The sequence below is a fragment of the Nerophis ophidion genome, linkage group LG16 (genome assembly GCF_033978795.1).
Source record: "Nerophis ophidion isolate RoL-2023_Sa linkage group LG16, RoL_Noph_v1.0, whole genome shotgun sequence".
In the NCBI taxonomy this organism is placed as follows: Eukaryota; Metazoa; Chordata; class Actinopteri; order Syngnathiformes; family Syngnathidae; genus Nerophis; species Nerophis ophidion.
The window spans coordinates 50,757,035-50,772,323 of NC_084626.1; the positions used below are offsets into that span (position 1 = coordinate 50,757,035).

The 15,289-nt window shown below is 36.7% G+C and overlaps 1 protein-coding gene across 1 annotated transcript in view; it reads left to right on the top strand.

Moving 5' to 3' along the window:
- The first annotated feature begins 7,893 nt into the window (after positions 1-7,893).
- Positions 7,894-15,289, top strand: part of LOC133535530 (copine-1-like) — a 28,654-nt gene continuing 21,258 nt past the window's right edge. Inside the window, exon 1 of the mRNA XM_061875441.1 lies at positions 7,894-8,109. Within this exon, the coding sequence (XP_061731425.1) occupies positions 7,909-8,109 (201 nt within the window). The 5' untranslated portion in view covers positions 7,894-7,908. The remainder of the gene's footprint in view (positions 8,110-15,289) is intronic.

The following is a 15,289-nucleotide window of genomic DNA, read 5'->3' on the forward strand; positions in this document are numbered from 1 at the left end:
AAACATAGTGTGTAAGTATTGTTAAACATAGTGTATAAGTATTGTTAAACATAGTGTATAAGTATTGTTAAACATAGTGTATACGTATTGTTAAACATAGTATATAAGTATTGTTAAACATAGTGTGTAAGTATTGTTAAACATAGTGTGTAAGTATTGTTAAACATAGTATATAAGTATTGTTAAACATAGTATATAAATATTGTTAAACATAGTGTATACGTATTGTTAAACATAGTATATTAATATTGTTAAACCCAAAAGGGACAAGCGGTAGAAAATGAATGGGTGGATAAACATAGTATATAGGTATTGTTAATCATAGTGTATAAGTATTGTTAAACATAGTGTATAAGTATTGGTAAACATAGTATATTAGTATTGTTAAACATAGTATATAAGTACTGTTAAACATAGTATATAAGTATTGTTAAAAAAAGTCAGTTATTAATGAGTGAAAAATTTGTCACATTTCACTTTTTCAATTTTTGTTTATTACATCGTTTATAACTTTGTGTGTCAGGAAACTTCTGTTGTCTCTTCCTGTATTGTTTTGTTTTATAGTTGTGTTGTGTTGTCTTTATGTTGTGTTGTCTTTGTTCTTGTCTTTATGGTGTTGTGTCTTTCTGTTGTTTTGTGGCTTTGCTGTTGTGCAGTGTCTGTCGTTGTGTTGCGTATTTATGTTGTGTTGTCTTGTGTTGTGTAGTGTCGTTATGTTCTGTTCTTATGTCTGTCTTTATGTTGTTGTGCTGTGTCTATGTTGTTGTGTAGTGTCGTTATGTTGTGTTGTATTTGTTGTTGTCTTTATGTTGTGCTGTGTGTGTCTATGTTGTGCTGGGTCTTTATGTTGTTGTGTTGTGTCTTTGTGTTGTTGTGTTGTCTTTATGTTATTGTGCTATGTCTTTGTGTTGTGCTGTGTCTATGTTGTTGTGTTGTGTCTTTATGAGTTTGTGCTGGGTCTTAATGTTGTGTTGTCTTTGTGTTGTGTCTTTGTGTTGTGTTGTCTTTATGTTATTGTGCTGTGTCTTTGTGTTGTTTTGTTATGTCTATGTTGTGCTGGGTCTTTATGTTGTGTTGTTGTTTCTTATGTTGTGTTGTCCTTGTTATTGTGCTGTGTTGTTGTTTTATTTATGTTGTTGTGTATTAGTGTTGTGTTTTGTCTGTGTTGTCGTTTTTATGTTGTTGTGTTGTGTTTTATGTTGTTGTGTCGTTATGTTGTGTTGTATTTGTTGTAGTCTTTATGTTGTTGTGCTGTGTCTATGTTGTGCTGGGTCTTTGTTGTTGTGTTGTGTCTTTGTGTTGATGTGTTGTCTTTATGTTATTGTGCTATGTCTTTGTGTTGTGTCTTTATGTTGTGCTGTGTCTATGTTGTTGTGTTGTGTCTTTATGAGTTTGTGCTGGGTCTTAATGTTGTGTTGTCCTTGTGTTGTTGTTTTTCATGTTGTGTTGTGTCTTTGTGTTGTGTTGTCTTTATGTTATTGTGCTGTGTCTTTGTGTCGTTTTGTTGTGTCTATGTTGTGCTGTGTCTTTATGTTGTGTTGTCTTTGTGTTGTTGTTTCTTCTGTCGTCTTGTCTTTGTTATTGTGCTGTGTTGTTGTTTTATTTATGTTGTGTTGTTGTGTATTAGTGTTGTGTTTTGTCTGTGTTGTCGTTTTTATGTTGTGTTGTGTTTTATGTTGTTGTGTTGTGTCTTTATGTTGTGTTGTCTTTGTTATTGTGTTGTGGCGTTTGCATTTGTTGTGACACTTCTCTGCTAGCGTTGCTGATGATTAAAATAAGAGAAGTAGCAGGTCAACTGCTGTTTATTTAACCTGAAGAGGTTTGGTTGTGCTAAATATTTTATGTGTGCAAAAACAGTGAAGTTGTCACCTTGTGTAAATGGTAAATAAAAACAGAATACAATGATTTTTTTTTCAAATATTAGCTCATTTGTAATTTGATGCCTGCAACATGTTTCCAAAAAGCTGGCACAAGTGGCAAAAAAGAGTGAGAAAGTTGAGGAATGCTCATCAAACACTTATTTGGAACATCCTGCAGGTGAACAGGCTAATTGGGAACAGGTGGGTGCCATGATTGGCTATAAAAGCAGCTTCCATGAAATGCTCACTCATATATATTGTTAAACAGTATATCGGTATTAATAGTATATTAATACTGTTAAACATTTATTAGTTTTGTCAAACATAGTTTAAACATACTAATTTATTAGTATTGTTAAACATAGAGTATAAGTAATGTTAAACATAGTATATTAGTATTGTTAAACATAGTATATATCGATCCATCCATTTCTACCGCTTATTCCCTTTTGGGGTTGCGGGGGGAGCTGGCGCCTATCTCAGCTACAATCGGGCGGAAGACGGAGTACACCCTGGACAAGTCGCCACCTCATCACAGACATAGTATATAAGTATTGTTAAACATAGTTTATTAGAATTATTAATCGTAGTTTATTAGTATTGTTAAACATAGTATATAAGTATGGTTAAACATAGTTTATTAGAATTATTAATCATAGTTTATTAGTAATGTTAAACATAGTATATCAGTATTGTTATACAGTAAATTAGTTTTGTCAATCATAGTATATTAGTATTGTTAAACATAGTATATAAGTATTGTTAAACAATTTATTAGTATTGTTAAACATATAAATATTGTTAAACATTGTAAATTAGTATTGTTAAACATAGTATATAAGTATTGTTAAACATACTAAATTAGTATTGTTAAACCCAAAAGGGACAAGCGGTAGAAAATGGATGGGTGAATAAACATAGTATATAGGTATTGTTAATCATAGTGTATAAGTATTGATAAACATAGTATATAAGTATTGTTCAACATAGTATATAAGTATTGCTAAACATAGTATATAAGTATTGTTAAACAAAGTATATTAGTATTTTTCAACATAGTGTATACGTATTGTTAAACATAGTATATTAATATCGTTAAACCCAAAAGGGACAAGCGGTAGGAAATGGATGGGTGGATAAACATAGTATATAGGTATGGTTAAACAACTGCTAACTTTTTTTTTGCAAACGCTACGCTTTTTTGTCTAATCCCGCAGCCAGACATCTTACAATCATAAAAAGCCCGGTATTTGAAACATGCTAACTGTATGCATGTTTACGTTAGTATGCTAGCATTCTAACTTTAAAATGCTAGTTAATTATGCAACCGTTTACCCTCGAGTCATATAACTTGGTATGTGACACTTGTTCACTGTTAGTCTGCTAATGCTAGCATGCTAGCACGCTAACATCAAACTGCTAACTTTTTTTTTTTGCAAACGCTACACTTTTTTGTCTAATTCCGCAGCCATACACCTTAGTCATATAACTTGGTATTTGGAACATGTTAACTGTACGCATGTTTGTTAGCATTCTAACTTTAAAGTGCTAGCTTTTTTAACTAATTTTGCAACCGTTTACCCTAGAGTCATATAACTTGGTATGTGACACTCGTCAACTGTTAGTCTGTTAATGTTAGCATGCTAGCACGCAAACATCAAACCGCTAACTTTTTTTTTTGCAAACGCTACGCTTTTTTATCCAATCCCGCAGCCAGACACCTTACAATCATAAAAAGCCCGGTATTTGAAACATGCTAACTGTATGCATGTTTACGTTAGTATGCTAGCATTCTAACTTTAAAATGCTAGCTTTTTGGAGTTAATTATGCAACCGTTTACCCTCGAGTCATATAACTTGGTATGTGACACTTGTTCACTGTTAGTCTGCTAATGCTAGCATGCTAGCATGCTAGCATCAAACTGCTAACTTTTTTTTTTGCAAACGCTACGCTTTTTTGTCTAATCCCGCAGCCAGATACCTTACAATCATAAAAAGCCCGGTACTTGAAACATGCTAACCGTATGCATGTTTACGTTAGTATGCTAGCATTCTAACTTTGAAATGCTAGCTTTTTGAAGTTAATTATGCAACCGTTTACCCTCGAGTCATATAACTTGGTATGTGACACTTGTTCACTGTTAGTCTGCTAATGCTAGCATGCTAGCACGCTAACATCAAACTGCTAACTTTTTTTTTTTGCAAACGCTACACTTTTTTGTCTAATTCCGCAGCCATACACCTTAGTCATATAACTTGGTATTTGGAACATGTTAACTGTACACATGTTTGTTAGCATTCTAACTTTAAAGTGCTAGCTTTTTGAACTAATTTTGCAACCGTTTACCCTAGAGTCATATAACTTGGTATGTGACACTCGTCAACTGTTAGTCTGCTAATGTTAGCATGCTAGCACGCAAACATCAAACCGCTAACTTTTTTTTTTGCAAACGCTACGCTTTTTTGTCCAATCCCGCAGCCAGACACCTTACAATCATAAAAAGCCCGGTATTTAAAACATGCCAACTGTATGCATGTTTACGTTAGTATGCTAGCATTCTAACTTTGAAATGCTAGCTTTTTGGAGTTAATTATGCAACCGTTTACCCTCAAGTCATATAACTTGGTATGTGACTTGTTCACTGTTAGTCTGCTAATGTTAGCATGCTAGCACGCTAACATCAAACTGCTAACTTTTTTTTTTTGCAAACGCTACGCTTTTTTGTCTAATCCCGCAGCCAGACACCTTACAATCATAAAAAGCCCGGTATTTAAAACATGCTAACTGTATGCATGTTTACGTTAGTATGCTAGCATTCTAACTTTAAAATGCTAGCTTTTTGGAGTTAATTATGCAACCGTTTACCCTCGAGTCATATAACTTGGTATGTGACACTTGTTCACTGTTAGTCTGCTAATGTTAGCATGCTAGCACGCTAACATCAAACTGCTAACTTTTTTTTTTTTTAAACGCTACACTTTTTTGTCTAATTCCGCAGCCATACACCTTAGTCATATAACTTGGTATTTGGAACATGTTAACTGTACACATGTTTGTTAGCATTCTAACTTTAAAGTGCTAGCTTTTTGAACTAATTTTGCAACCGTTTACCCTCGAGTCATATAACTTGGTATGTGACACTCGTCAACTGTTAGTCTGCTAATGTTAGCATGCTAGCACGCTAACATCAAACTGCTAACTTTTTTTTTTGCAAACGCTACGCTTTTTTGTCAAATCCCGCAGCCAGACACCTTACAATCATAAAAAGCCCAGTATTTGACACATGCTAACTGTATGCATGTTTACGTTAGTATGCTAGCATTCTAACTTTGAAATGCTAGCTTTTTGGAGTTAATTATGCAACCGTTTACCCTCAAGTCATATAACTTGGTATGTGACTTGTTCACTGTTAGTCTGCTAATGTTAGCATGCTAGCACGCTAACATCAAACTGCTAACTTTTTTTTTGCAAACGCTACCCTTTTTTGGTCTAATTCCGCAGCCATACACCTTAGTCATATAACTTGGTATTTGGAACATGTTAACTGTACACATGTTTGTTAGCATTCTAACTTTAAAGTGCTAGCTTTTTGAACTAATTTTGCAACCGTTTACCCTAGAGTCATATAACTTGGTATGTGGCTTGTTCACTGTTAGTCTGCTAATGTTAGCATGCTAGCACGCTAACATCAAACTGCTAACTTTTTTTTTGCAAACGCTATGCTTTTTTGTCTAATCCCGCAGCCAGACACCTTACAATCATAAAAAGCCCGGTATTTGAAACATGCTAACTGTATGCATGTTTACGTTAGTATGCTAGCATTCTAACCTTGAAATGCTAGCTTTTTGGAGTTAATTATGCAACCGTTTACCCTCGAGTCATATAACTTGGTATGGGACACATGTTCACTGTTAGTCTGCTAATGTTAGCATGCTAGTACGCTAACATCAAACTGCTAACTTTTTTTTTTTTTGCAAACGCTACGCTTTTTTGTCTAATTCCGCAGCCATACACCTTAGTCATATAACTTGGTATTTGGAACATGTTAACTGTACACATGTTTGTTAGCATTCTAACTTTAAAGTGCTAGCTTTTTGAACTAATTTTGCAACCGTTTACCCTAGAGTCATATAACTTGGTATGTGACACTCGTCAACTGTTAGTCTGCTAATGTTAGCATGCTAGCACGCTAACATCAAACTGCTAACTTTTTTTTTTGCAAACGCTACGCTTTTTTGTCTAATCCCGCAGCCAGTCACCTTACAATCATAAAAAGCCCGGTACTTGAAACATGCTAACTGTATGCATCTTAACGTTAGTATGCTAGCATTCTAACTTTGAAATGCTAGCTTTTTGGAGTTAATTATGCAACCGTTTACCCTCGAGTCATATAACTTGGTATGTGACACTTGTTCACTGTTAGTCTGCTAATGTTAGCATGCTAGCACGCTAACATCAAACTGCTAACTTTTTTTTTTGCAAACGCTACGCTTTTTTGGTCTAAATCCACAACCATACATACACCTTAGTCATATAACTTGGTATTTGAAACATGCTAGCTTTTTGAACTCATTTTGCGACCATTTACCCTAGAGTCATATACCTGTTATTAAAGTGCTAACTTTCATTTTTTCCCCCTTTACTTACACATGCAGCCATACACCTTGCAGTCCTGGTATAGCATGAATGTAGTAGAACTAGTAAGTCATGGTCACCTGACCATGAAGGAGTGAGAGGAGGAGGATAGTTAGAATTTGAAAGAATGCCAATAACTTTTTTGCTTGCAAATTTACAAAGTTATAGTCGTAAACATTTGTTGTTCAGATATTTCTACTTTAGTCTTTCAAGATTGTCCTTGTATTTGTTCCCTCGTCACTGCGGCCTTCCAAAAGTCACATATTCATATTTGCCCTCAAAATTCTACACACAATACACCATAATGACAGTGTGAGAAGTTGTCATTTTGTAAACCCCCCCCCAAAATATCATATGTACATATGTATTAAGACCCTTTATCCAATATTTACGATGCCAAAAACTTTGGGCACTTTCTCTCCTTCCTCTTTGCAGCACCTCTCAAGCTCCATCAGCTTGGATGGGAAGCGTACGGTGCACAGGCATTTTCACATCTCTCCAGGGGATGTTCAATGAGGTCTGGGTTCTGGCTGGGCCCCTCAGACATTTACTCCTTTGATATCTTGGCTTTGTGCTTCGCGTCGTTGTCCCGAGTCTTGATTTCAAAGAACGCTCTGGAGCAGGTTTTTGTCCACTGCTGCATTCATCTTTCCCTCTATCCAAGTTCCCACCGTGCTTCAGTGTAGGGATGGTGTTGGTTGGCCTGGTGATGAGCGGTGCTTGGTTTCCTCCAAAAAAAATTGCGCCAAAAACTTCAATCTTTGTCTCATCAGACCATAGAATTTACTTTCTAATGATATGAGAGTTTCAGTGGAATTTTGACAAACTTGACTAAAAAATGACTTCCGTTCGGCCACCCTATACCATCTAGGCCTTACCTCTCTCCACAGAGGAATACTGTAGCTCTGACAGAATGACCATAGTCTTGGTCACCTCTCCGACTAGACTATCAACATGTCATTAATACATTTCCAAAATTTATTTAAAAAAAATCTCATTATTTTATCTGTATGGGGTATTGTGGAATTTTGAGGACAAACATGAATGTATTCCATGTAGAAATAAGGCTGTAACATAAAATGTGGGGAAAGTGAAGCGCTGTGAATACTTTCCAGGTGTACTGCAGTGTTTTTGTCTTTGGGCATTTTTGTGTGTTTCATGTGCTTACGTGACTATGAAGACGGAAGTGAGCTCATAACAGTAACGCTGTTGTCTCGAGTGCCTCCCTTTCAACATAAAGCTGATGAAAGTTGAGGCTTGCTTTGAAATGACAAAGGTTGCGTTGACGAGTGAATATTGAATGAACTGTAACTAGACTGTCGTGGCAATTCTATATCTAAATGTTTTCGTGTTGTGCTGTGGCGGGTACGGTTGTGTGCTGCTTTTATTCTGGCGAAAACCGGAAGTTGCCCAATGCAGATGACTGACGTCGCTTTTGTTTTATCAGCGCACTTCTGCGCCACTGGCTGGCCAATCAGAGTGAAGACCCGCCCACTTCTGTGTTTCCGGTTTGCTAGCGAGGTACATAGCTTGGACGCGCGGCAGTTGGGCGACTTTCAGGAAATAAAGCTCATCAATTTGTGCTTCGCAGGATCAAATAATTCAACAAAAAAGGTATGTTTAACAAAAAAAAAAAAATCAGATAGCGTTTTATAGTCGCTGCTGGGGTTATTTTCGTTCCGGGGACGCTGTGAGTATTAAATGTGTCACTCGGGAGTTTTTCTGTAAAAGGTACATTTTAAACTATTGTTTTGAATTGGACAATTATTGTCACTGGTTTTGTTTTCCTGTGTAAATTTAACTTCTCGGTCATCCATGCTGTTATTTACTATAAAGTTCTGTTTTTGAAAAATGCCGTCGATTAGCGGAAATGTCAGACCGGAAGTGAAAAGCAGATTGTAACTGTAAATTATTTTCAAAATAAAAGCTGCACCAAGCGCCCGACAGCGTATTTGACAAGACAAACGCTACAATTCAGGTAATAGATGATGTACAAAATAAATAGGAAAACCCCAATAAACGCCACCTGTGTGAAGTTGGCCCCCTTTTATTGCAAATAGGAAAATAACATCAACAAGTGGCACACGTTTTTGGGGTAATTCTGGCAAGTTTGTTATTAACACAAGAACTATAGAATGTTCATAACAAAAACAATAATAGATCCAAAAATTGCAACACAAACAAATAAACATTTGTGGTGATTTCGGCCGAAAACCCAGAGAATGTGTTCCACAGACTTAAGTCTTGTTGATAACAGAGAGAATGTGTTCCAAAGACTTAAAGGCCTACTGAAATGAGATTTTCTTATTTAAACGGGGATAGCAGGTCCATTCTAAGTGTCATACTTGATCATTTCGCAATATTACCATATTTTTGCTGAAAGGATTTAGTAGAGAACATCCACAATAAAGTTCGCAACTTTCGGTGCTAAGAGAAAAGCCCTGCCTCTACCGGAAGTCACAGACGATGACGTCGCAAGTGTGAGGGCTCCTCACATTGTTTTTAATGGGAGCCTCCAAAAAAAACAGCTATTCGGACCGAGAAAACAACAATTTCCCCATTAATTTGAGCGAGGATGAAAGATTCGTGTTTGAGGATATTGTTAGCGACAGACTAGAGAGAGAGAGAAAAAAACGCGACTGCATTGGGACTGATTCAGATGTTTTTAGACACATTTACTAGGATAATTCTGGGAAATCCCTTATCTTTTTATTGTGTTGCTAGTGTTTTAGTGAGTTTAACAGTACCTGATAGTCGGAGGTGTGTGTTGACGCCAATGTCTCAGCGAAGTCAACGGCAGCTTTATGGACGCGGCAAGCTCAGCTGATCTGTAAGAAGCGACTTTTTACCACAATTTTCTCACCGAAACCTGCTGGTTGACATTCGGAAGGGATCCATGTTCGCTTGACCGCGCTCTGATCCATAGGAAAGTTTCACCTCCAGGAATTTTAAACAAGGAATCACCGTGTGTTTGTGTGGCTAAAGGCTAAAGCTTCCCAACTCCATCTTTCTACTTTGACTTCTCCAATATGAATTGAACAAATTGCAAAAGATTCAGCAACACAGATCTCCAAAATACTGTGTAATTATGCCGTTAAAGCAAACGACTTTTAGCTGTGTGTGTGCGCAGCGCTCATACTTCCTAACAACCCGTGATGTCACGCGTACACGCGACGTTTTCAAGGAAAAACTTCCGGGAAATATAAAATTGCAATTTAGTAAACTAAAAAGGCCGTATTGGCATGTGTTGCAATGTTAATATTTCATCATTGATATATAAACTATCAGACTGTGTGTAATTGGTTTCAGTAGGCCTTTCAGTCTCATTGAAAACACGGAGAATGTGTTCCAAAGACTTAAGTCTCGTTGAAAACACAGAGAATGTGTTCCATAGGCTTAAGTCTCATCGAAAACAAAGAGAATGTGTTCCACAGACTTAAGTCTCATTGAAAAACAGAGAATCTGTTCTATAGACTTAAGTCTCATTAAAAAACACAGTTAAAAACACAGAATTTTTTCCAAAGACTTACGTCTCATTGAAAACACAGAGAATGTTTTCCAAAGACTTATAAGTCTCATTGAATACATGGAGAATGTGTTCCATAGACTTAAGTCGCATTGAAAAGACAGAGAATGTGTCCCAAAGACTTAAGTCTCATTGAAAACAGATGGTGAAAGTGTTCCCAAGACTTAATACTCTTTGGAAACATGGAGAATGTGTTCTAAAGACTAAAGTCTCCTTGAAAACACAGAGATTGTCTTCCACAGACTTAAGTCTCATTGAAAACACACATGATGTGTCCCAAAGACTTAAGTGTCATTGAAAACACAGAGAATATGTTCCAAAGACGCAAGTCTCATTGAAAACAGATAAAATGTGTTCCACAGACTTAAGTCTCATTGAAAAGACAGAGAAGGTGTTCCAAAGACTTGCGTCTCATTGAAAACACAGAGAATGTTTTCCAAAGACTTATAAGTCTCATTGAATACATGGAGAATGTGTTCCATAGACTTAAAGTCTCATTGAAAAGACAGAGAATGTGTTCCAAAGACTTAAGTCTCATTGAAAAGACAGAGAATGTGTTCCAAAGACTTAACTCTCATTGAAAACAGATGATGAAAGTGTTCCCAAGACTTAATTCTCTTTGGAAACATGGAGAATGTGTTCTAAAGACTAAAGTCTCTTTGAAAACATTGAGAATGTGTTCTTAAGACTTAAGTCTCATTCAAAACACAGAGAATGTCTTCCACAGACTTAAGTCTCATTGAAAACACACATAATGTGTCCCAAAGACTTAAGTGTCATTGAAAACACGGAGAATGTGTTCCTAAGACTTAAGTCTCATTGAAAACACAGATAATGTCTTCCACAGACTTAAGTCTCATTGAAAACACACATAATGTGTCCCAAAGACTTAAGTGTCATTGAAAACACGGAGAATGTGTTCCAAAGACTTAAGTCTCATTGAAAACACAGAGAATGTCTTCCACAGACTTAAGTCTCATTGAAAACACACATAATGTGTCCCAAAGACTTAAGTCTCATTGAATGCACAGATAATGTGTTCCAAAGACTTAAGTCTCATTGAAAACACAGAGAATGTCTTCCACGGACTTAAGTCTCATTGAAAACACACATAATGTGTCCCAAAGACTTAAGTGTCATTGAAAACACACAGTGTCCCAAAGACTTAAGTCTCATTGAAAACACACATGATGTGTCCCAAAGACTTAATTGTCATTGAAAACACAGAGAATATGTTCCAAAGACGCAAGTCTCATTGAAAACAGATAGAATGTGTTCCTAAGACTTAAGTCTCATTGAAAACACAGAGAATGTCTTCCACAGACTTAAGTCTCATTGAAAACACACATAATGTGTCCCAAAGACTTAAGTGTCATTGAAAACACAGAGAATATGCTCCAAAGACGCAAGTCTCATTGAAAACAGATAAAATGTGTTCCACAGACTTAAGTCTCATTGAAAAGACAGAGAAGTTGTTCCAAAGACTTGCATCTCATTGAAAACTCAGAGAATGTTTTCCAAAGACTTATAAGTCTCATTGAATGCATGGAGAATGTGTTCCATAGACTTAAGTCTCATTGAAAACAGATGGTGAAAGTGTTCCCAAGACTTAAGTCTCTTTGGAAACATGGAGAATGTGTTCTAAAGACTAAAGTCTCTTTGAAAACATTGAGAATGTGTTCTTAAGACTTAAGTCTCATTCAAAACACAGAGAATGTCTTCCACAGACTTAAGTCTCATTGAAAACACACATAATGTGTCCCAAAGACTTAAGTGTCATTGAAAACACGGAGAATGTGTTTCAAAGGCGCAAGTCCCGTTGAAAACAGAGAGAATGTGTTCCAAAGACGTAAGTCTCATTGAAAACAGATAGAATGTGTTCCTAAGACTTAAGTCTCATTGAAAACACAGAGAATGTCTTCCACAGACTTAAGTCTCATTGAAAACACACATAATGTGTCCCAAAGACTTAAGTGTCATTGAAAACACGGAGAATGTGTTCCAAAGACGCAAGTCCCGTTGAAAACAGAGAGAATGTGTTCCAAAGATGTAAGTCTCATTGAAAACAGATAGAATGTGTACCTAAGACTTAAGTCTCATTGAAAAGACAGAGAATGTCTTCCACAGACTTGAGTCTCATTGAAAACACACATAATGTGTCCCAAAGACTTAAGTGTCATTGAAAACACGGAGAATGTGTTCCAAAGACGCAAGTCTCATTGAAAACAGATAAAATGTGTTCCACAGACTTAAGTCTCATTGAAAAGACAGAGAAGGTATTCCATAGACTTGAGTCTCTTTGAAAACACAGGTAAAACACAGAGAATGTTTTCCATAGACTTAAGTCTCATTGAAAACGTATAGAATGTTTTCCAAAGACTTAGGCCACATTGAAAACACGGAGTGTGTTCCATAGACTTAGGTCTCATTTAAAACACAGTTTAACAAACAGAGAATGTGTTCCATAGACTTAAGTCTCATTGGAAACACAGACATGTGTTCCAAAGACTTAAGTCCCTTGAATGCACAGATAATGTGTTCCAAAGACTTAAATCTCATGTAAACCTTTTGATGCATTCCCAAAATGTTTAATACATTTAGGACTTTTGGTACTTAGTGTTATGTCGCTAGGTGCTAGCTTTCAGACTTTTTGCATGTTAGCATTTTTAGCGTTAGCCTCGTATACATGTTAGGTAATAGCATGTCAAATCACAATAAAACTGTTGGTACTCGTTATATGCAAATATAATGACAATAAAGTTCATTCTATTCTATTTTACTTTGCGCTATCTTGCCACCTGCACACTTAAACTGTTAGCACTTTAGCATGCTCAATTGCATCCATTTGGTCCTCCGTGGCATGATGTAAAATCACACTTTTGGTATTCTTTGCTCAGTGCCAACATGCTAATATGAGCTTTTTGCTATATTGTTCATCCTATACTAACATGACATATTGGGTCTTTGGTGCTATCTGTCTAGGTGCTAGGATGCTAACTTAGTATGTAACCATTCCACTCATGCCTATGAATGTATGTACTGTGGATCCATGTGGTGTGATGTAACGTGACAATGTGTTAGCACAAAGTAGTGAAACTTTATGCTAACTTGACATATTGGGTCATTAGTGCCATCTGTCTTGGTGCCAGCATGCTAACTTGGTATGACCCCATTTCACACATGTTTATGAATATACACACTGTGTATCCATGTGGTGTGATGTAACGTGACAATATGTTAGCACAAAGTAGTGAAACTTTATGCTAACTTGACATATTGGGTCATTAGTGCTATCTGTCTAGGTGCTAGCATGCTAACTTAGTGTTTAACCATTCCACTCATGCCTATCAAATTTACGTACTGTGGATCTACGTGGTGTGATGTAACGTGACAATATGTTAGCACAAAGTAATGAAACTTTGTGCTAACTTGACATTGTGTCATTAGTGCTATATGTCTAGGTGCTAGGATGCTAACTTAGTATTTAACCATTCCACTCATGCCTATGAATATATGCACTGCGGATCCATGTGGTGTGATGTAACGTGACAATATGTTAGCAGAAAGTAGTGAAAATTTGTGCTAACTTGACATATTCTGTCATTAGTGCTATCTGTCTTGGTGCTAGCATGCTAACTTAGTAGTTAACAATTCCACTCATGCCTATGAATGTACACACTGTGGATCCATGTGGTGTGATGTAACGTGACAATGTGTTAACACAAAGTAGTGAAACTTTGTGCTAACTTGACAAATATGGGTCATTAATGCTATCTGTCTAGGTGCTAGGATGCTAACTTAGTATTTAACCATTCCACTCATGCCTATGAATATATGTACTGTGGATCCATGTGGTGTGATGTAACGTGACAATATGTTAGCACAAAGTAGTGAAACTTTGTGCTAACTTGACATTGTGTCATTAGTGCTATATGTCTAGGTGATAGGATGCTAACTTGGTATTTAACCATTCCACTCATGCCTATGAATATATGCACTGCGGATCCATGTGGTGTGATGTAACGTGACAATATGTTAGCAGAAAGTAGTGAAACTTTGTGCTAACTTGACATTGTGTCATTAGTGCTATCTGTCTAGGTGCTAGCATGCTAACTTAGTGTTTAACCATTCCACTCATGTCTATGAATGTACGTACTGTGGATCCATGTGGTGTGATGTAACGTGACAATATCTTAGCAGAAAGTAGTGAAACTTTGTGCTAACTTGACATTGTGTCATTAGTGCTATCTGTCTAGGTGCTAGCATGCTAACTTCAGTAGTGATGTAACGTGTAGTGAAACTTTGTGCTAACTTGACAAATATCGGTCATTAATGCTGTCTGTCTAGGTGCTAGGATGCTAACTTAGTATTTAACCATTCCACTCATGCCTATGAATATATGCACTGTGGATCCATGTGGCGTGATGTATCGTGACAATATGTTAGCACAAAGTAGTGAAACTTTGTGCTAACTTGACATTGTGTCATTAGTGCTATCTGTCTAGGTGCTAGCATGCTAACTTCAGTAGTGATGTAACGTGTAGTGAAACTTTGTGCTAACTTGACATTGTGTCATTAGTGCTATCTGTCTAGGTGCTAGCATGCTAACTTAGTGTTTAACCATTCCACTCATGCCTATGAATATATGTACTGTGGATCCATGTGGCGTGCTGTAACGTGACAATATGTTAGCACAAAGTAGTGAAACTTTGTGCTAACTTGACATTGTGTCATTAGTGCTATCTGTCTAGGTGCTAGCATGCTAACTTCAGTAGTGATGTAACGTGTAGTGAAACTTTGTGCTAACTTGACAAATATCGGTCATTAATGCTGTCTGTCTAGGTGCTAGGATGCTAACTTAGTATTTAACCATTCCACTCATGCCTATGAATATATGCACTGTGGATCCATGTGGCGTGATGTATCGTGACAATATGTTAGCACAAAGTAGTGAAACTTTGTGCTAACTTGACATTGTGTCATTAGTGCTATCTGTCTAGGTGCTAGCATGCTAACTTCAGTAGTGATGTAACGTGTAGTGAAACTTTGTGCTAACTTGACAAATATCGGTCATTAATGCTGTCTGTCTAGGTGCTAGGATGCTAACTTAGTATTTAACCATTCCACTCATGCCTATGAATATATGCACTGTGGATCCATGTGGCGTGATGTATCGTGACAATATGTTAGCACAAAGTAATGAGACTTTTTGCATATTAGGTCATTAGTGCTATCTGTTCAGGTGCTAGGATGCTAACTTAGTATTCA